A 21,056-nucleotide genomic window follows, 5' to 3' on the forward strand; every position below is an offset into this window, starting at 1 on the left:
CCAGGCGAACGTCGCTCCTTCGGCCAATGACGTCGTCGTCTGCCGTTTCCGCGCATCACGACTTCAACGCAGAACGGATCTGCACGCCGAGGTACTCTTCACAGAACGTCTCCTTCCAGGTAAAACACATACGCAGCATTTTTAATAAAAAAACAAAATCCATTTATTAAATATAATTTAATTTAACCCTAAAACAAATTGAAAATGCATAATAACTGTTGAACAAATATTTTTGAAAAATGTTTAAATGATTTATACAATTAAAAACAAATAAAAGTCCAAAATCATGTTTAATATTCATTTGTGAAAAATAGAACAGAAATAATTTAATATAATTAATAATGCAATACAAAATTAACTGTTTTCAATAATTCAACGCAAAAAAAAAAAAAATACAACAAACTTTTCGTTTTTAGAAAATTTGCACACATTTTCAACAAAATTCTTTTGCCAAAAAGGGAAAACAAATATTCAAATTTTCATTTATAGAATTTAAATAAATTAAAATATTAAAGCGAAACAAAATTATTTACTTATTAAATGAATGTGATGCAATTCAGGGTGCAATTATAATAATACTATCAGATAGCTAGGCAGCTTTAAAGGAGATATGAGATAAATTCAAAGCTAGTCTGGAACTGCTTAAATACTCTAAAAAGATTCTAAGGTCGGTCACAGGTCATGGGGGAATTTCATGCAACAAGACAGTAGACATACTGATGATGTTGATAGGTGGAGGATACTAGGAAGAAGGGTTAGTGTTCCCCAGGCACTACAGCCTTCTGGCTTATTGTATCTTCCTAGTTCTCCAGTTCAGTGCAATCGACTCAATCTTTCTTCTCAGAAGTATCAGCTCATTGACCGTTGCTGCTACAATGGTTTTTTTCAGTATACAGGGTATGTATCCATTAGGTTGCTTCGCATTCGAAGATGATACGGGTGGCTGTTGTTTCCTTCTCATTACATCATCTGCAAATGGGATCATCATTGTATATGCCCATTGTATATTACAACCGTCTGGCCTGCTTTCTTTTACTGTTCCTAAGCCGTCGCCGGCTCTTTACAGTATTGTATATTACAACCATGGCCAATGGACTTAAGGACTGGAAGTTATCCTTATCCTACGAAAAATACTAGATGATCAATTTTATATATCGAAAAGAAGATCCCCAAAATTTGACTTGGGGTTTAACTTCTCTCATTTTATCATTTCTATTTCCATACTAAACTCTGCCACGCTAGCCAAATCATTTCTTTGAATTGTTGAATTGTTATGGTGTTATGTCCTTGAAGTTCTTGAGAGACAGTATGGCATATACAACTTTTCCTATTGTCCTCGTATGCTCTGCAGGCTGTAGTAATGGGTATGTTACACACTTCTTCCAGGTCATGAGATTGCCAGGTGTGAGTCTTGTGTGTCCTATTCTTAAACGAGTTAGCACGAACTCTTCATGTCTTGAGGATCGAAAAGAAGATCCCCAAAATTTGGGTTCGGGTTTAACTTCTCTCATTTTATCATTTCTATTTCCATACAAAACTCTCTGCCACGCTAGCCAAATCATTTCTTTGAAGTGAGGCATGAAATCTTCGTGGAGAGTAAAGCCTGACGGCTTGCCATGTTCTATCGCCTGTTTTGCGGCTTTACCTGCTGCTTCATTTTCAACTATTCAGCTGTGCCCAAGTACCCAAAGGAAGAGAGCCGTTACATTCCGGCACTGCAGAACGTACAGTGCATTTAAAACGTTCTGCACAAGAGGATGGGGAAAAAGATGTTTTTCAAATTCAACAGAGCTGACTGTGAGTCAGTTTATAAGTTTTAGAAATCTCGAGGTAGTCACTTTCTTAATGCACTCATCCATTGCATAGAGCTCAGCGGTATAGTTGCTGCGAGAGAACATACACAGTCAGTCTCCACAGAAAAAAGCTGCACCAGTCCCACCTAGGTCCTTTGATCCGTTGGTATATGGTACGGTATGGTATGATAAAAAGGATACCCGGATTTGCGCTCCCCAGGCACTGCAGCCTTTTGGCTTATTGTACCTTCCTAGTTCCTTAGTTCAGCGCAATAGACTCTATCCTTCTACCTAGAAGTATCAGGTCATTGACTGTCGTTGCTGCAATTTGATTCCCTAAGTTTTTTTCCCTATGTTAGATTGAATCTCCATTGAGCTTTTGCTTCACATTCGAAGATGGTATGGATGGCTGTTTCTTCCTCTTCATTATGTTGTGCAGATGTTTTCTCAGATGCTCGTGACCACTTCATAGTCCTATCACTCCTCTGAGCCTGTCCCTCTCCAACTGTAGCAATGAATTTGCCAGTTTTGGCGAGGGTTGTTTCTAGTAGTTTCTAGCGCCCCTAGAGTTTATCCATTTCTTCTTGCCAAATCATCATATTTATTACAAGATCAAGTAACAATCCGCAACATTTCATTTGAAAACAATTGAATTGATCAATCTGCACTAATTTATTATTTTGACTGCATCAGTAGAACAAGCAAACAAAATTATTTAATAATTAAACAAAATAAAAACTGAATTTACCTTTATATGATGCACTAACTTAGCTCTGAAAACAGCAGAGTAGTCGATCAAAACATTTTTTTTTTCTCTTAAAGCTCATCATGTTTGTTACAAGAAAATAAAACAAAAGTTTTAGACTCAATTATGGAGTTGTGGAAATCAATCATCACACCATTTATGACTAATTTAATGATTTGTATTTACTTGGAATCTCTGATGGTTGATACGAATTACTTTTTTCATTTTAACTTATAGATAAAGTTGATAATCCTTTCATCACAAGTGTGTTTGAAGGAAAGATTAATGTTCAATAAAACTCTACAGTGATTGATTTTATTTTGATAATCTCAAAATGATTTTTCAGTTTAATTTATAGCCAACAGTGTATTTTATATAATAATCTTTAGAAAAAAATTTCCATGGTATTTTAAAAAGACAAGCAGAGAGGAAAACATAGTATTGAGTTTTTTAAAGGACAAAAATATTTTTTTTTTAAATTGTCTATATTTTTTCCACTAGTAAAAAATGAGACTGCTGTATCTTGGATAAGAGATCGCCTGAATTTCATAGTGCTATCATTAACAAATATCATTTATTTATTTACTTTACAGTACAGTCATATTGCAATATTTAAAATAAATAAATACAAATAGTAAAATAAAATAGTAAATAAAAAATCAATAAACTAATTACAATCGTGACAATCGTTTGCATATTTTCTTTTTGCATACATTAAATGAGGTTCCAAATATATTTAAATTATGCACCAAAAACCAATTACCAGAAACTTTTCTATGTTCGACATAAACTATCATCTCACTCCTGTCAATTCATCATCTAATAGAAACCACCCTTATATTAGGTGACTGAAGATGGTGTGATCTCGTGACCTCCTTGTCGAGGATTAGTCCTTGTGGAAAGTTGAGAAAAGAACAATCAATTGTTTAACTCCCTTCAGGGCATTTAAACTAGATCTGTGCTACTTGTTAATATCTCATAATGTAATGTAATTATAATTCAGATTGTAATAAAAAATATGTCAGCAGAGCTGCAGGATTAAAAAAAATTACTATAGACACCATTTTTCCTATTTATGCAAAACTAGAAAGTCTTTAGACAACGTTTAAAAGGTCATACAGGAACAAGTTCATATTTCATTTTGAAACTATACCAATTGGTATGCTGTGTGCCATAAGGTCACGATGGCTCAGGTGGTAGAGCAGCGGCGTATCTAGCCGAAGGTCGTGGGTTCGAATCCCTCTCGTGCCATTAACTTTTTTTCATCTCAACTAAAAACCGTAATTACTAATCTTGATAATATTTTGTATCCAGTGGAGGTAGGTAGATGAACCACTATTCTGCCCATTCTGTCAGATAAATTTCGGCTTCATGACATAAATAATAATTAATATAATGTTAATAATAAACCCAGCACTAAGGGTGGTGAGAAGCTAAAAATTGTTGCAAAGATCAAAACAATGACCAAACTAAAAAATTTGTAGTTTTAACATTTTGCAAAAAATAAAAATGGAATTAAGAAAATTAAGCAGCAAAAAATACCTTACATTAAAATATGCATTTTTTAAAATCATTCCATGTTTATTTAATTGTATTAATTTAATAAGTGATTTCTGATCATTTTTGTCTGTGTATCCTCTCTGGGTTTGTCCATCAGACAAGACGGCAATATGCCGAAACTCCACTGACAGATCAGCCTAGATATGAACCAAATTACATGTATCTATGGATATGAACTAGAAACTGGGTCTCAGACTGAAATGGCTACAGTAAAAAAAAATCTTAAGGCTAATTTTGGGGTTGTTATAGAAGAACATAAAAAGTATGAAAAAGAAATTTAAAAAAAGGAAGAAAACCAAAGAGAGGAAGAAAAAAATGAATTGTAATATCTATAAACTATCTTTAGATAATATTTAAAAGGTCATATACGTGGAAAATGAAAATTTTGATTTTTAATGGTTTCAACTGGTATACTGTGCACCGTATCTTTTTTACAATGGATATGAGCCAGTGTTCTTCCATCGAAGAAACTCATTTTTGAAGGGGGTTGGGACCAAATTTTGGGGTCATGATGGGGGTCACCTGCCCCTACCATTGATCATCAGTGTCAATTTCTTTCAATTGTGGCCACCAGTCCCCTTAGGGGTCAGTCCAGAGGTGGGGATCAAACCCACGACCGCGGGATCTACTAGCCGAGAGTATGACACCTTAACCACTTGGGAACCCCCCCCCCAGGGTGAACAGTTACTGCAGACATGTTTTTTAAACTAATGCCAAATATCTAGAAATTGAAATTAGGCTATGTTTGAAAGGTCATATAGGATCAAATTAAAATTTCATTTCGTAAGTGTTTTGATGGGTACGTTGTGTGCTGTATCTTGCCAATTCTTTAGGTCCAATAGAGGCACCGCATTGTTTTGCAGACTTGTTTTTCACCATTTGGAAAATATCTAGAAACTGCCTTAGACATATTTGAATTGTCATATAGGTGCAAAATTAAAATTGCATTTTGTAACTGTTTCTGTTGGTATGCTGTGTGCTGTATCTTGCCAATTCTTTAGGTCCATAGGTTTTGCAGACTTGTTTTTCAACGTTTGAAAAATATTTAGAAACTGTCATTAGACATTGTTCAGAGTATCCGTGTAGGTTGAAATTGCTAATTTCGTTACGTCTTCGTTGTCAGCCGGTATACTAAAAGAAATATATGTCATTTCGTGGGTAGATGGGGCGGGAAATTTTCGAATGAACCAGACCGGCTGGTAAATGAGAGAAAGCGACCCCTCCCGATGATGTCGAGCTGTAGTGGGGGACTCGCTACGGCAACCCTCGTTTCGACACCAGCTCCGTCGTCAGTCAGTTCCTGGTAGTACGTCCACTCCCGTTGTCTTTCGGGTGAGTCTTTTGACAACAGACAAAGACACTGATCGCAAGACCGTGTCACGGTGCTTACAGTATTCAAGAGCTCCTTATCACTATGACCGTGAAAACCCTGTCCCTGACCCTGGCATTCCCATTTAAAATCAATACGATCCTTAAAATCCTAGTACGAATCACAACCGCAAATGAACATCTCACGAATTTTAAATGAAACCCAATTTAAACGAGTTATGAAGGGGATTAAAAATATAACCCAAAATTACTAAGAAGCTATTGCTTTTCTCCCTCTGTAATTTTCAGTCAATAATTTACCGCCCTACTTTAAGAAGGATTTATAACGATCATTAAAAACAAAAAATAAACAATTATTATAGTCCCTTTGAGGACATGTGCAAAAAATCCTTGACATTGAATCCCTTTGATTGTCCAATTATATAAATAAACTTAATTTTCACCCTTGGATTTTATTTTTAGAAATCAATTTTCATTTGTCTTTTTAAATTTTCTGTTTCAGGTTTGCCATGTGAAATGTAAAAAGGTCTCAAGATAAGCACAGTTATGGGTCATTGTATCCAGGATGTACTTACATGGTAAATGATATTTGTCTTGTAACGACATGTCAGAAATTAAGTTAAACGGTCACACGACACCTGTATGAACGGTTGTACTCTTCACCGTGAGATGACTGTTGTCGCTACGGTGACAGCGCGTATTGCAAGGTGAAAGAAAACATGACAGTTCTGCTTGGAGATGTTGACATTTGGGGGGGACATAATCACACTTTTTGGAAAATTCCTCTTATATTTTTTTTAGTTCATTCTTTTCAGGAAGTTATGCAAGTGGGCCTTGACTCTGGACACAAAAAGTATCCACTTGTTTAATAAACACAACACCCACTACACCCTTGAATAACATTTTTTTTTATAATTTGATAGTTTCTCTGCCCATCCTTGCTGATTTTGTCTGTCAGACTTGTTTTGACATTTTGCTGTCTTCAAGATAATAAATAATTATCAAATTAAAGGTTAATCACTCTGCAGATCACAGGAGGAAATCTTACAATTTAACGTTTTTTTTTAATTTAAATTTTTCGTTGCATTCTAATCTTTTAAGTATTTTAAAGAATTGGAGTTTTGAGTTGGAAATTTCACCAAATATTTATGTGCAGTCGGTTGAAATTGCCAGAAAAAACTTACACTGGGATGTGTTTCAAACAGAAAAACTTGCACAGTTTCAATAATTGTGAACAAAACAGCCGATAAATCATTCAAAATGGTGTTATTATAATCATCCATACGTTCTCAATTTCAAAACCAGTGAGTCGTTAAAATCACAAAATTAGTTGACCCTATTACAAAATTTATCACCAAATTTGATTAAGAAAGTCTTGCTTTTTTTTTATAGTTGAAAGTCATGTGACTTTGTGATAGACATCTTATTATACATATCAGTTTATAATATTAAAAAACAAAAAAAACTAGATATTCCTGACGCAAACCAGGTTAAGATAACAATGTGATTAAGGTCATGATCAAGTAAACTTTATAAAATCGACAAATCCATTAATTAAGCTAAGCAAATAGCCTTTGCCTATTAACTTAATAACAATTTAAATAATAAATCTATTTGTACTGCCTTCATTCATGTGAAGAAATTAAATAATTTAAACAAACTATGAGTATTGATTCCCTTAGATTAGTAGATTGCCAGATGGCAGAAATTCTTGGTAAAAAAAATTGCCTTTTTGTTAAATTTAGCCATGCTTATTCCGCCTGTTTCCACTTTTAAATAACTAGTCTCAAGGCCAACTTATGAACTGCAGACATAATCACTATTTATGAGAAAATTCCAATTCTTCTAAGAGAAGGAAAAAAACACTTATAAAACTATTTGTAAGTGTTCGATTCTGATGTATTAATCCCAAGAAACGAGGAATTTCTTATTTATACTTATTTATTACAGCCTAGAGATAATAGACTTGTAAAAAAGTTAACATACTGAATATTTATTTTCAAAATTCATGATATAATTTAGTACGTTTATTGTCCTGAAAATAAATAAGTTATACATTTTTTGTTTTGTTTTTCTTTCTTTGAATTTCTCTTAGTATATTGTGTAAAACGTTTGTGATTATGGCTCTGAATGTAGAAATTATAAGTCCATGTGAAAAATGTTTTTAATTAACCACGCGTGTCCTTTAAAGGGAGATATCAGTTTGTTTAATCATCTTCCTCTCCCAATCTTTATTTGGCATTTCCTTCGAGGAAGTGGCACTTCTCCCCCTTTTCATAGTTGATTCTTGATGATATTTTAGCATAGAAGATACAACTTGTATTTTAATCACAAACAATTTATTTTTGCCTTTGCAATATTACTTAAACCAGTTTTCTGCTATGTTAGATAGAATAAATGTTAGGTTGGTATTTTAAATTTACAGCTTGTCTGTGAATTAAAAACCAATGTGATTAATCAGATATGATCAGGCTACAGGCTGATCACTTATCAAACCTCACTAAACTGTTTTGAAACTTTTTTCCTTAGGTGGAGTTTGAATATACTAAGCATATGTTCAATTAAGCCATTGTATTTATACTTTTGATATATTGCTACAACTACTTTGTTAGACACGTGTCTATGCGTCCTATTTTACTTTAAAAAGATCTTCATATGAACTAAAATTGTTTAAATATAATTTTTAAACAATGGATTAGTATTAATTGATGTGTGGAATTTTACTTTTTGGTTGAACTGTTTGGTTGAACAAGAGCAGAAAAATTGAAATTAAATATAATGATTAATTATACTTCCTTATAATCTAACAATAAGTTAAATCATGGTGTGACTAAATTGTATGAATAATATAGTACGTTAATATTGAAATTTTCATGTAAATGTTTATACTTTACATTTAATTTAAATATTTCCAAGGCAAATTTTTTTTTTAATCTAGTCGATATATAAATACCATTAGGAAAATTAAATTCTACCATTTGTTTATATTGATAATTTTAATGAACAATATAGTCTAGGAAAAGGGATTCAAGGTACTTCCAGGTGATATCTTTCCTTTTGCCTCCCCACAGTGTTTGTGACCTTCATGGAACAGGAAATCAATAGGAAGGAATACTTTGTTTTTCACTTGACAATCAGCTCGGCGATTGATTCCAAAGTTTTCAGACGTTTTCATGTGGGCCTGTGTTGTTTATTTTCGCGTTTTGTTTCCCACTCCCACCACGGCACATTTTTATTTGCCTTGGAATTTATTACTTTTCCGTCACACTGATTAAGAAGAGTTTAATTTATAAATGGGATCTGTTTGTTGATGTCGTTTTATGCGTTTTGCTTTTGAGTTGTTTTTGTTACAAAGACTAATGTTAATCTATTTATAATACCAAATGCGTACAAGTGATCTACCTTCTTTCTTTTTTGTTTTTGTTTAATACTTTCCTATTTACAATAATGTACTTTTAGTCTATTCAAGTACAAGCTATTTGAATTTTATGTATAAAAAAGAAACATGAGTAATAGAAATTACTATTTAGTTAGTAATGAATTTTATAATTGATTATAATTACTAATTAATTTACTTTCTTGTTTTTTTCTTCACCCGGTTTATACTTATTCTTATCAAATACTGTGCATGTCTATCTCTAAATGAACGTGCTATTGATTAGCTTAATATCAGTTAATTTTTAAAACATTACATCTAGAATATTAGATACTCAATGTTTTAGTTAAACTTTTGGAATGCATTATTGTCAGACAAATAACACAAATACATTCTTAAAAAAATAATATATATGTATATAAATAACAGTAAAACAAATTTAAAAAAAATTGACTTTGTTATTTTTGTGTAAAGGTAAATAAATCGTATCCAAATTGTAATCTAATAATAAATAAAAAATTGTTTTTAAATTCATTACATTGTCTTGTTTTTGACCTTTTATTTTGATTATTTTTTTATTTATTAACTGACTGTTGTACCTGATGGATATAATTATTCGGAAATCATGAGATGCGGTCTGGTTTGTTGAGATCATCTTCAGGGCCTGGGATTTACAAACATTGTTTAAATTTAACAAATACATTTAGGATGTGGAAAAAAGTAAATTTAAATAATTTAAACAATGCAAAAAAAAATTTTTTAAAAATATCTAATCAAAGTATTTCTACTCACTCAAAGTGTTTGTTTTCTGCGTAATGTTCTTTGATTAAATATAAAAAAAGTTTTTCTGAAACCTACGTCACACCAGACCGCATCTTATGATTTCCGAATAATCATAGACTAACAGCCACTAATCACCACACATAATGGATATATTTTTTCTCACATTTACAACTGGAATTTTGAATTGATACATTGTCATTTAAATTTCATTAATTGCTGTTGTAATTGTTATTACTATCAATTGTCTATTTCTGTTTTGAAACGTTAATTGTCAATAAGAGGGTTTTTCTTACTTAAATACTATTTTGCGCAATAAACTAAATATCACACGTTATTCTTATCTATTTCAGGTATCAAAAGAAAATCGGGACATACGACAAGCAAGAATGGGAGAAAACGGTAGAACAGAGGATTCTAAGCGGTTTCACCCATGTTCCGAAGAAAACTGCCAAATTAAAAACAGACCTAATCGATGTAGACCTTGTGCGAGGTGAGCTTGTTGATTAAAAAACAAAACAAAACAAAATAAAGTGAGTTATTTCAAGGATGAAAATACAGATATTTGAATCTCTGTTAAATCTATAATAATATTGTACTGTACATATTGATTTATAAAAATATACAGGTATTTTTTTCCCCCATTGCCTTGTGTGGCATTTAAATGTCACTTGGTCTTCTCTGATCATTGTGGTCTTTTTATTCTGGTACTGTTTGTTAGATGTGTTTTAGCATATAGCCAACTTCATTAGTGGGGCAGCTTTAAGTTCCCACAATTTCAAATTCAATTATAGACGATCAACAATTTTTTATATATTTTTTTGGCCTTAGGGTCTACCTATTAGCCATGACATAATAAAAAAAAGTTGAAAGTTTATGTATTTCAATAAAAATTGATCAGCTTTCGATTTGCAAACCATTGAATAGTTTCTTCTTAACATAGTTCTAACATAATTTTGTTCTTCACAACTGCAAGTCCAGCAATTTCCATTTCTTTTACGATAGAACTCAAATTATTTTTCTCTCACATCTTTATTTTTAATATTTACCAGTTCGCATTGTCAGTAATTGTTGGCAACATTTGTGCTAGAAATCCGAGGCTATAGACAAATATCTTAATTTTGCAATAGAGAACCTGGTAATTTTCATTTCTTTGACGGTAGAATTAAAGCATTTTCTCTCTGTTTTAAGTTGAAATGACCCATGACTTGATCAGAAGTCTCAACTTCAATGGCAAAAGTTTGGTCAAAGCAAAGGTCCTCACGACAAATTTCGTTGAATGGGAAAACTTGAATTGTGAGAAAATGTCCAATCAGGATGATTGGAGACAACCAAACTACAGGATCACCTTTCCCAACCTCACCACAATTTTACAACTTTCAAGAGTTATTAATTAAAAATTTACAGTATTTTCACCATAATGGTGTTATTTTTATTTAAAAAAAAAATATTCTGTATTAAACTTTCATAAAAGTTTTGAACTTTATATGAAATGGAAAAAATAATTAATCCAATCATATAAAATACCGCTTGGTTTTTTAAAAAAACTAATTTGATTGTGCTTATCTTTTAAGTATTTGTCAGATTTCAGTATTGTTTTTTTCTCCTGTGGCTATTTATACCTTTTAAATAAATGGTAAATTTTTAGAATATTTTAAGTGTTTTTGTTCGTAATGTTATGACATTTTTTTTTCTTTATTGTTGAACATTATGATTAACAAGTCTTACAATCGATTAAAAAATGAGATAAAAGTTGTTTGTCAAGCTTAAACGTCGAACATGCTTGAAAGAGGCCGTCATAAATTATAATTTTTAGATTTTTTTATATTAATAATATTAGTACAACTATAATGATGTAATCACTAAAAGTTTGGTCATAGAATGTCAAATTTCTATTTTAAAAATAATCTTATTTCAGAAGTGATTTAAGTTGTACTTATTTTAAATTAAAGGTTTTTAACAATTCCTGAATTTAGAATGAGATTTTTCTTTTAAACATGCCACAAATTATATTCAAAAATTGAAATTTGTAAATAGAATACATAAGTTGTTTTAATAATTTCTTGATCCTTTTGTCGTACAACTTAGAAAATGAATTAATTATTGTATGAAGTAATGAAAATATAGTATGTTACAATAGTTATACATTAAATCTTGCAACCGCAAATTGTTAAACCCGTTGGCGGTCCTTGACAAGGAAAAACAAACAAATTTTTTTCTGCTTTTTACCAAAGATAATGAATTATAAACAAACAGATAATTTTTCTTTTTTTTCCAGTAATAAATGATCAGATTTGTTGTGTTAAAACAAAAGTTTATTTATGGCTTATGAAACCCAGTCAGGTCAAAAGAAGAAGGAAAAATCCTAAAACAATTTCCTGTTTTAATTTCGGTTCTTAATTCAGGCATAAAGCCAGTATTTTTTGACCCTTGGTTGTGCCTATTTTGGGAGTTTGCTACGTCAAACAGGGCTCTGTTTTTATTGTACAGCCTGAAAGACAACATGATAAATTTTATTCGGTCAATAAATCTTTTCAAATCATCGAATCTGCTGTTTGTATTTGCTTTACGGTTCTGTTAATTTCTTATATTAAACTGGAAAGGATTTTATAAATTTATTTTTAATAATGTTCTAATCAATATAAAGTTTTATATTGAAATTTAATAGTTTAAAAAATCACCTTATCCAACTTAATCTCCTACATTATACATATTATATAATTTTTTTTTTCTTTTATTCCAGGCTCTTCCTTTACAAAGGCAAAGCCAAAGCATGGCCTCCTCAAGGTTACTCGATTAGCTCTAATGAGGCTTATATTCCTCCCGTTGTACATAGAATGGTGGTCCCACCAGACATCATTCAAGATGTTCTTCATTCTTCTTATTTTGTACATACTGCAAATGGCCAACATGGCCATGTACTTCTACGCTTATTATAATCTGCCTGAAGGCACTATTAAGGTAAGATCCATTATGAAATTCATCCTTTCCTTTTATTTGGTTGATAAAAGCTTGTAGTCATCGATGAAAAGGGGTTTTTATGGTACAGTTGAGATCTTAAAAAGAAAAAAAAAATTCCTGGTCGATTGAGAAAAAAAAACCAGGTGGGAAAGTTCCATCACCTTTCAATATTTTCAGGTGAAAGACTGGATAAAGTAATGAAAGACGTCGCAATTAAGGCCGTTCACTCTCAACGACGGTAATTATTTATTTATTTTTTTAAATCGATTTTATATTTTTGAATTTTTCATATATTTTCTCCCCATCAGAAATTCTCTAATGACTTACAGAACGTGAAGCATGTTTAATTTTGACAGAGTTGGCTTTTGGGTACTGGGAAAATTCGGGTGCTCATAATCGTAACCTCTCTCTTAAGTAAGATATATGTAAAAAAAATAAAGGTGGAAACTATATCCTATTTTTTGTACGCATCTCCAAAACAAAAGCTATGCAATAAAGGTATCCCTGAAAAATTAAACATTTTCTCTTCTGATTAATTATTCTTTTTATTTAGTCTTGGTTGAGATGAAAAAGTTATTGTCATGAGCGGGATTTGAACCCACGATCTTCCGCTCAATATGCCGCTGTTCTAACCACTTGAGTTATCGTGACTTCAATCCATTCGGACTCCAACTCCTTAACTTACAACCTTTCGAATTTCCCCTCTTTTTACCATTTTTCAGTTGTATAATCTGTATTCGATTCTGAGCGACTTATGAAGTGGCCACAGGGAGCTGTTAGCGAAGTGATTACTTCTTTAATTATTATATTCACTATTTTTCGTGGTTTGCTTGACCAATTAATAACATTCAATTAATTAAGGTTTTTAAGTTGAGATAAAAAGTCAGTGTCATGAGTGGGATTCGAACCCACGACCTTCTGCTTGATACGCCGCTACTCTACCACTTGAGCTATCGTGACTTCAATCCCCTCAGGCACTAACTTCCCATCTCAACCCCATCTTTTGAATTTTCCCTCCTTTTTGCCATTTTTCAACTGTTGTGTAATCGGATTGGATTCTCTTTGGCACTAACTTCCCATCCGAGAATCCAATCTGATTACATGACATTTGAAAAATGGCAAAAAGGAGGGAAAATTCAAAAGGTGGGGTTTAGATGGGAAGTTAGTGCCCGAGGGGATCGAAGTCACGATAGCTCAAGTGGTAGAGTAGCGGCGTATCAAGCCAAAGGTCGTGGGTTCGAATCCCGCTCGTGACACTGACTTTTTATCTCAATTTAAAAACCTTAATTAATTTAATTATTATATTAATCCGTATATGTTTAGCAGTCATAATTGACCATATTAATTATTTGTATTAATTATTCTTTTTATCTAAGTTCTTGGTTGAGTTTGAGATGAAATATGACAAAAGGAGGGAAAATTTGAAAGGTTGTGTGTTGAGATGAAGAGTCGTGTCTGAGTGGATCAAAGTCACGATAGGTCAAGTGGTAGAGCAGCTGCGTATTGAGTCAAAGTTCGTAGGTTCAAATCCCGCTCGTGACAATAAATTTTTCATCTCAACCAAGATAAAAAGAAAAATTAATTGAAATAATTAATATGATCAATTATGACTGCTAAACATATATGGTTTTTCTTTTTTTTTGATCGCCAATTAAAGAAATCAATTTATATCTATGAGTTTTCTTACCTTATAATCAATTTACATAAAACTGTAGACAATTATAAACATTAAAACTAAACTTGAATGATTTGAATTTTGTCAGTTTTTAAATTGATTTAATAATGAAATACTATGTTAACACTTAGTGATTTGACTAAGATTGTTAGTAATATTTGGAAACAATTTTTATATTTTTTATATCTGGTGTTCTTTTTTACCTGGATCTTTGTTAAATATAACTTAATATTTTCAATATTGTTCAGCCTCAGGATTCCGAAGGCACTGAAATCAGTAAATTTCATATTTGGGATTAATGCTGACTACATTACACTTATTTCCTCTTTAATGGAATAATTCTTACCTAATTAATTTCTTTAGTGTGTAAATACAAGTGAAGTCGTTATCCCAGTGGCAATGATGGTCATACTCGCCATCTTGCACTCTCAGATTGTCTCGCCGAGATCTTCAGGTGCCAAAGATCTAGCTCCGTTCGATAGTAAGGCTAGGCGTATAAAACGGACAAAAAGACGCCCACCGAAGCTAGGTGAGTTTTCTCTTAAACTTAAAAAATAAATCAGGATTAACTAATGGATAAAATTTTTGAATTTTTTTAAATGTTTTTTTTTTTTGCGTTTACAGTTGGCTCAGAGAAGCCTTCGGAGTGTTCGTCAGAATTCAATGCTTTGGCTACAGATTCATCAAATAAGTTTAACATGAGAGTAAGACTGAGAAAGTAAGTTTAAGTAAGTTCTTCTTATTAATAGGAAAAAAATTAAGTTTGTATTAAATTACAGTTCATCTCAATAATGTTGCAAAACAATTCCATGCAGTCTACAAGATCAACTGTTGATGGAAATTGGCTAAGATTTCCAAATTTAAATCAATCACTATAATTCATATTTTTAAACTCAGCATAATCAACAATTTTTTTTCTGTCGTAAATTTTTTGTATTATTACATATTTTTTGATTTGCTTTACATAACTTTTGTCATTTTTTTCACAAAGGCTTTCATTTGAAGACAGCAATAAAAATAACATAAGAAGGCGAAGAAGCGTCGGTTGGGAAACTTCCTCTGCAAAACCAAGCCTTTCTCCTGCAAAAGAGGAAAGCAAAGGAAGTCCTCACCATGATCAACGAAATCAGTGTGTCTTTTTTTTTTTTAATTTTTATTCTCCTTCGATTTTTATTTTACATTTCTTTCCTTCATCTCAGGAGGGACGAGAGTGTTAACCCTCAGGATGACGATGGCTTCGAAAGCCTCAACAGCCATGGTTCGAACGAAGAACGTGCAGTAGAGGCAAGTGATAATTCTGTGATAGCCAAAGAGAATGAGCAGGAGGTGAAGAAGGCGGAACCCGAGGCAGTATTTAGAAACAATTGGCTCGAACAGTCAGCAAGGCGAGCTTCGAGTAAGTTTTTATTAAAAAATTCCCTCACTGCAAATTAGTTTGTAATAATTGAAATTTTTATTTTTTCCTCTTGGAATGTTGTAGTTGGATGTAATCATTTAAGTTCAGGTGAGACAGATCATCAAGATTCAGATTCAGAGGGCAGCAATGAACCAGTTCAGGTAGTTTTTTTTTTAAATTACCAATACAAGAAGTGTTCTAACTTTGTAGCATGATCATTTCTTATCTTCCTGATCTGCCTATCCACACTCCTTCCATTCAGTGGTTGGTTTGTGCTTTTTTTTTTACTCATATTTCCTTGTGGAAGAGTTTAGCAAAAGTCAAGTTGTACAGTATGTAGATGGAGGAATGGTTCAGAAAGATGAAAGATGATCAGATCAAGGTTTATGACGGCAGAACTCAACTCAAATGATATTTTGTTAATAAAATATTATTGTTTAAAGCATTAATTTTGAATATAAGTTTTTTTTAGTGAATTTTTATTACAGGAAAGATTGATAGTGCGCAGACGTGGTTTACTCCAATCGTTGCACCTGGCCGTTGTCGGGGAGACACAGGCGGAGAGCTCATACAACAGTAGCGATGAGGGTGAAACGGGCAGCTTCTGCCCTGCACTCACTGAAGGGACGACGAGTGCTGCCGAGTGGATTGGAATCACGACAAACTCTGAGGACTGCTCGGTCAGCTCGGAGATCGACGAACACCCATTCGCTTCAGAGTTTCACATGGTATTTTTTTCTTTAACACCCTAACATTCAGAGAGGCTCAAGAGTTAAAAAGAAAATTGAAAAACTAAAATACTGGGTGTTTTACAGTCGCCCTCTGCAATTCTTAGCCCAAGTTGTGCCGCTTCGGATAAAGGTATGGTGTTCTTGAAAATTTACGAATTTTCCCAACAGTTCAATTGTTCATATATTTTTATTTTATAGTGAGTTGTACTATGTGGGAAAAACGAGAAGTTAAAAAAGCAGAATTGTCTGTATTGGATATCAGTTCGGCAATCATTGCAAGGGTTGAAGCAATGCCTGAACATATTGACTACTTTTACGCAGGTTTGTGCCTGAGAGAATTAAACATGACTAATTTTTCAACTTGGTAATTTATTGAGCTTAATATGATTTTTTGTTATAGGAATATTTGTTTCAATATTTCTGGGACTAGTGCCATCATTGTATAGACTGACTGAGGCAGCCCTTCCTGCTTTTCCAGACTGCTTCGGTGATCCGAACCCTCCTTCAGCTTTACTTGAATACCTCGCTTCTCTCTTTTATATCACTTTTGGTACCAATACTTGGTACGTACTTTCTGTTTGAATATTTGGCTTATAATAATAATAATTTTTTATTAGGGAAATGGTTATAACTTTGATAACACTATTTGAAAGAACAGCAATTTCTTCTCTTTTCTTCTTTCTAATTGTTGTGGCTGAGAGGACTTTTAAACAGAGATTTCTCTATGCAAAGTTTTTCTCCCATTTGACATCATTTAGAAGGGCCAGGAAATCAGAACTACCTCATTTCAGATTGAACAAAGTCAGAAATATAAAGACCTGGCTTTCTGTACGATCTTATTTAAGGGTACTCATTTGGTATATTTTATTTATATAGATAAAAAATTATATTATTTTTCATTTGTTTTGTAGAAACGAGGTCCACAGCATTCCGTTGATGTCATAGTGTCGTCAGTATTTTTAATAACCCTCCTCCTTTTGTCGTACTTGGCTGTGGAACACTTGAAAGAATCTGAGAAAATGAGCCCGCATTGCAATATCGAAGCCCTGGTTTGGAGCGTCATACTCAGTTTCTTCCTTCTCAGGTTCATGACGCTAGGGACAAAGGTGAACAAAAAGTACAGGAATTTATCGGTTCTCATCACAGAACAGATCAACCTCTATTTGCAAATAGAACAAAAGCCAAATAAAAAAGAGGAGCTGATGGTGGCTAACAGCGTTCTGAAGCTTGCCGCCGACCTACTCAAGGAGCTTGAATCGCCTTACAAAATATCAGGATTCTCCGCCAATCCTTATTTATATACAATAACGAAAGTTGTGATATTAAGCGCCCTTTCAGGAGTCCTTTCCGAGATGTTGGGATTCAAACTCAAATTACACAAAATCAAAATTAAGTGAGAAAATAGAAGTCAACAAATATATGAAGCTAATGACTTAATTTTAAAATAAATAATCGTTAATTAGAAACTAAATAAATATTTCATGAAGTGGCCAAATAATTTTTTTTTTAATAAGTAAAAAGTCACTTTACTCAGAAGGTCAAAAAATATTCTAGTATTTTATTTTTATTTTTATAACTGACCATACCTCTTTTATGCCATTGTGAAAATCAACTAGCGTTGATTAGCTCAATTGTTTTTATTGATAGACCAACCCATTTCTTAGAAATGAATTTAATATTGTTTTTATTTTATTCTAGCTGTTAATAGATTTTAAATTTAATGTGTTAATAATTAGTATGTAATTATTGAAGAAGAAATAAATATAAAACGTTGATCTCAATAAATGAAGTTGGCTTTGGCAATGGTTATGAAGTTACGAGGGAAGGATTATCAAATAATTGTTTTCCCAGAAAAAGTAGAATGTTTTAATTTTGTTATAAAAACCAGTCTTGTATAGTTTTGTAATATTTATACTTTATCGTTAAAACGTCCCCTTTGACGTGTAACATTTCATTTATAAAAACAGTACAAATTAACTGATTATTTGTACTTAACTTCTTTATATGCAATGTTTATATTAATTAAGGATGTAATTATTTATGTTATTTAATGTCAGATTTACTCGCTGTTAATATGATCGATTATTTAGAAAATGTATTTTCCTAATTTGAACTGTTGGCAGTATTCAATGAACTTCATTTATTCTGAGATAAATGCTAGGCAGTTTATTAAAAAAAAAATCTAATAAGAAAATAATGTTGATAAAGAAACAAGAGTTATTCTTGTGAATAGACAGTGTATAGTCTTAATGTTTAAGGTTTTGTTTTTCAGTTAAAAAAAAGATAAAAAAAATTATTATGTTTCTGTTTTGTTTTGAGGATGTGATAAGATCAAAAGAGGGAACAGAAAAAAAAAACTTTTACATTAATACGGTTGCATATCATGATTTTTAAATAAGCAAAACTTTATTATGACAGAAATATATATATATTGATTGAATAAAAGAATGGTTATCAAGGAGAATTGGTATATTTGGATATGTGTTATGAAAATGATAATTGTATATTGTATTTATTTTAAAAAAATTTCCTTTTTATTAAATAAAATCGAATAATTATAAAAATCTCGTTTTATTTTGAACCCTGAACAGGGATTTATTATAAACAATTAAAAATTGAGATGAAATGATCTTTCATGGGTGGTACTCGTCCATAGTCTTCAGATCATGTCCAATCTTTTCGTCCTGATTTTTTATTGTTTATAATACATGGCTTACCATATAAAGATAATTGAAATTAAAAATAAATTGATGATCAAGCGATGTTCAAACAGCATCAATAATTACTTCCCTGGTAATTTGGTGGATTGTACGAGGTATGTATATTGTATGAGATGAGATGTAGAATCAGGGAGCGAAGTCATGAGGCTCAATGACAGAGCTTTAGAGTACTGATCCAAAAACCATAAACTTGTCTCACTCATGATAGATCTTTTTATCGCTTACCATAAAAGATATTTAAAATTCACTAATTTCGTGGTCAGCTTGACCAATTAATAGATTACAATTAATTAAGGTTTTTAGTTGAGATGAAAAAAGTTAATGGCACGAGCGGGATTCGAACCCACGATCTTCGGCTAGATATGCCGCTGCTCTACCACTTGAGCTATCGTGACCTCGATCCACTCGGACATCAACTTCCTGTCTCAACCCCACCTTATGAGTTTTCCCTCCTTTTTGCCATTTTTCAAATGTCATGTAATCGGATTGGATTATCGACGACAAATGAATCCGTGGCCATTTCATTTGTCGTCGAGAATCCAATCCGATTACACGACATTTGAAAAATGGCAAAAAGGAGGGAAAACTAATAAGGTGGGGTTGAGATAGGAAGTTGATGTCCAAGTGGATCTAGGTCACGATAGCTCAAGTGGTAGAGCAGCGGCGTATCTAGCTGAAGATCGTGGGTTCGAATCCCACTTGTGCCATTAACTTTTTTCATCTCAACTAAAAACCTTAATTAATTGTAAGATAATTAAAATCGCCAATAACTTGGTAATTAAGTGATCTTTGAAAAGCATCAATAATTACTTCCCTGCTAATTTTGTGCGTCTTTGTATAATGGCAAAAAATATAAATAAAGTAACAAAGGAGTAGCTACAAAGTTAGATGTAGGTTGAGATGAGATGTGTTTTAGGAGAGAACAAAGTCAAAGTGGCACAATGAAAGCTTTGGAGTACTGATCTAAAGACCCACATGGAACATCTTTTCATCTCAATCTCTAATTGTTTATAACACCACTGATCATCAAAAGTATAACGTTTTCCTCCAATCTTCAGAGACTTTGTTTTACTCTCATCCTGGTTTTCCTATTGTTGGATGCCCCATGCTGAATGCGGTGAAATTAGAAAATACTACTGACGGATAAAACTAGGCAGAAAAGGCAGATAAGGATAGTCAGTGATGATCAAGCTTCAGGTCCTTCATGGTGAAGACCTGTACACAGCTCACAATTTTGTTTTTTAGTTTATGATATCTGTATTAATTTTTTTGTGCGACTTAGTTTTGTTTATTTCTATATAAATGATGCATTTCTTCAAATTTTGTGTTAAATTTCCTCTCAGTTTTTGTTATAAGGATAACTTTTAGAACTTGACTCAGTGGCTTGACTCATTTAACTACTTGAGGAGGACAAAGAAACTAAGATTTATTTAAACAAAAGGAAAACAAAACACAGGACACACAATGGCCTCAGAAACAATTTTTGTTGGTTCTGCGATCAAAAAGTTAACTGATCCTTTAACAACCTGGAAATTTAATTAGAAAGGAAATAAATTAAAGAGTACCAAGTTTATTTTTTAAAAGTTGTATTACACATTTATTGGACAAGAAATTCATTAAACATCAATCAAGGGAAGAGTTCAAACTAAACAAAAATAAAATTACATTTAACAAGTTTTAATTTTTTTTCCTTTTCTTTTAATCTATTTTTTAATTTTTATAATTTAACAGTTTTTAATATATATTGCGTAGCCTTTGTTTTTCAGTTTGGTTCCAGTGTAAATAGCTGCTTACCCTGTATTGATACAGAAATCTTAATATATAATGGATATATTTAATGTTGGAATAATATATGATTTCAGTATTAAAAATATCTTCATGTATTTTCATTAAAAATATGTAGGAAGTTTTTTTAAAAATTTAATTGGCATAGTTTTGGTAAAAACGTAAACATTTTATTTTTCTTTCCATTTATATTTTGATATATATA

General features: G+C 32.2%; 1 protein-coding gene across 7 annotated transcripts; it reads left to right on the top strand.

The window, feature by feature from the left end:
• The first annotated feature begins 30 nt into the window (after positions 1 to 30).
• On the top strand, positions 31 to 18,910 carry LOC106668613 (putative homeodomain transcription factor). Of its 7 annotated transcripts, XM_014397525.2 has the most exons (16): positions 5,366 to 5,430; positions 5,930 to 6,134; positions 9,937 to 10,076; positions 12,327 to 12,544; positions 12,722 to 12,782; positions 14,583 to 14,748; positions 14,844 to 14,937; positions 15,211 to 15,348; positions 15,419 to 15,615; positions 15,697 to 15,776; positions 16,104 to 16,343; positions 16,431 to 16,476; positions 16,545 to 16,667; positions 16,747 to 16,909; positions 16,964 to 17,192; positions 17,258 to 18,910. In XM_014397525.2, the coding sequence occupies exons 6-16, from the start codon at positions 14,619 to 14,621 to the stop codon at positions 17,741 to 17,743; spliced, it is 1,926 nt and encodes a 641-aa protein (XP_014253011.1). In that variant the 5' UTR covers positions 5,366 to 5,430; positions 5,930 to 6,134; positions 9,937 to 10,076; positions 12,327 to 12,544; positions 12,722 to 12,782; positions 14,583 to 14,618; the 3' UTR covers positions 17,744 to 18,910. The 7 variants fall into 7 exon arrangements, with proteins under 7 accessions (XP_014253010.1, XP_014253006.1, XP_014253009.1 ...); XM_014397524.1 differs by lacking the exons at positions 5,366 to 5,430; positions 12,722 to 12,782 and adding an exon at positions 31 to 119 and having other exon boundaries at positions 5,930 to 6,005; XM_014397520.1 differs by lacking the exons at positions 5,366 to 5,430; positions 12,722 to 12,782 and adding an exon at positions 96 to 119.
• Positions 18,911 to 21,056: the final 2,146 nt, after the last annotated feature.

This window comes from Cimex lectularius, unplaced genomic scaffold (genome assembly GCF_000648675.2).
Source record: "Cimex lectularius strain Harlan isolate CLEC.00 unplaced genomic scaffold, Clec_2.1 scaffold111, whole genome shotgun sequence".
NCBI lineage: Eukaryota > Metazoa > Arthropoda > Insecta > Hemiptera > Cimicidae > Cimex > Cimex lectularius.

What these genes read in the sequence shown, in the direction of transcription:
- LOC106668613 (XM_014397520.1), top strand. Translation starts at nt 6,070, where the DNA reads ATGAACGGTTGTACTCTTCACCGTGAGATGACTGTTGTCGCTACGGTG. An exon ending in TGCCTGAAGGCACTATTAAG is followed by an intron (nt 12,545 to 14,582) that starts GTAAGATCCATT and finishes TAATTTCTTTAG; the next exon opens with TGTGTAAATACAAGTGAAGT. An exon ending in CACCATGATCAACGAAATCA is followed by an intron (nt 15,349 to 15,418) that starts GTGTGTCTTTTT and finishes CCTTCATCTCAG; the next exon opens with GAGGGACGAGAGTGTTAACC.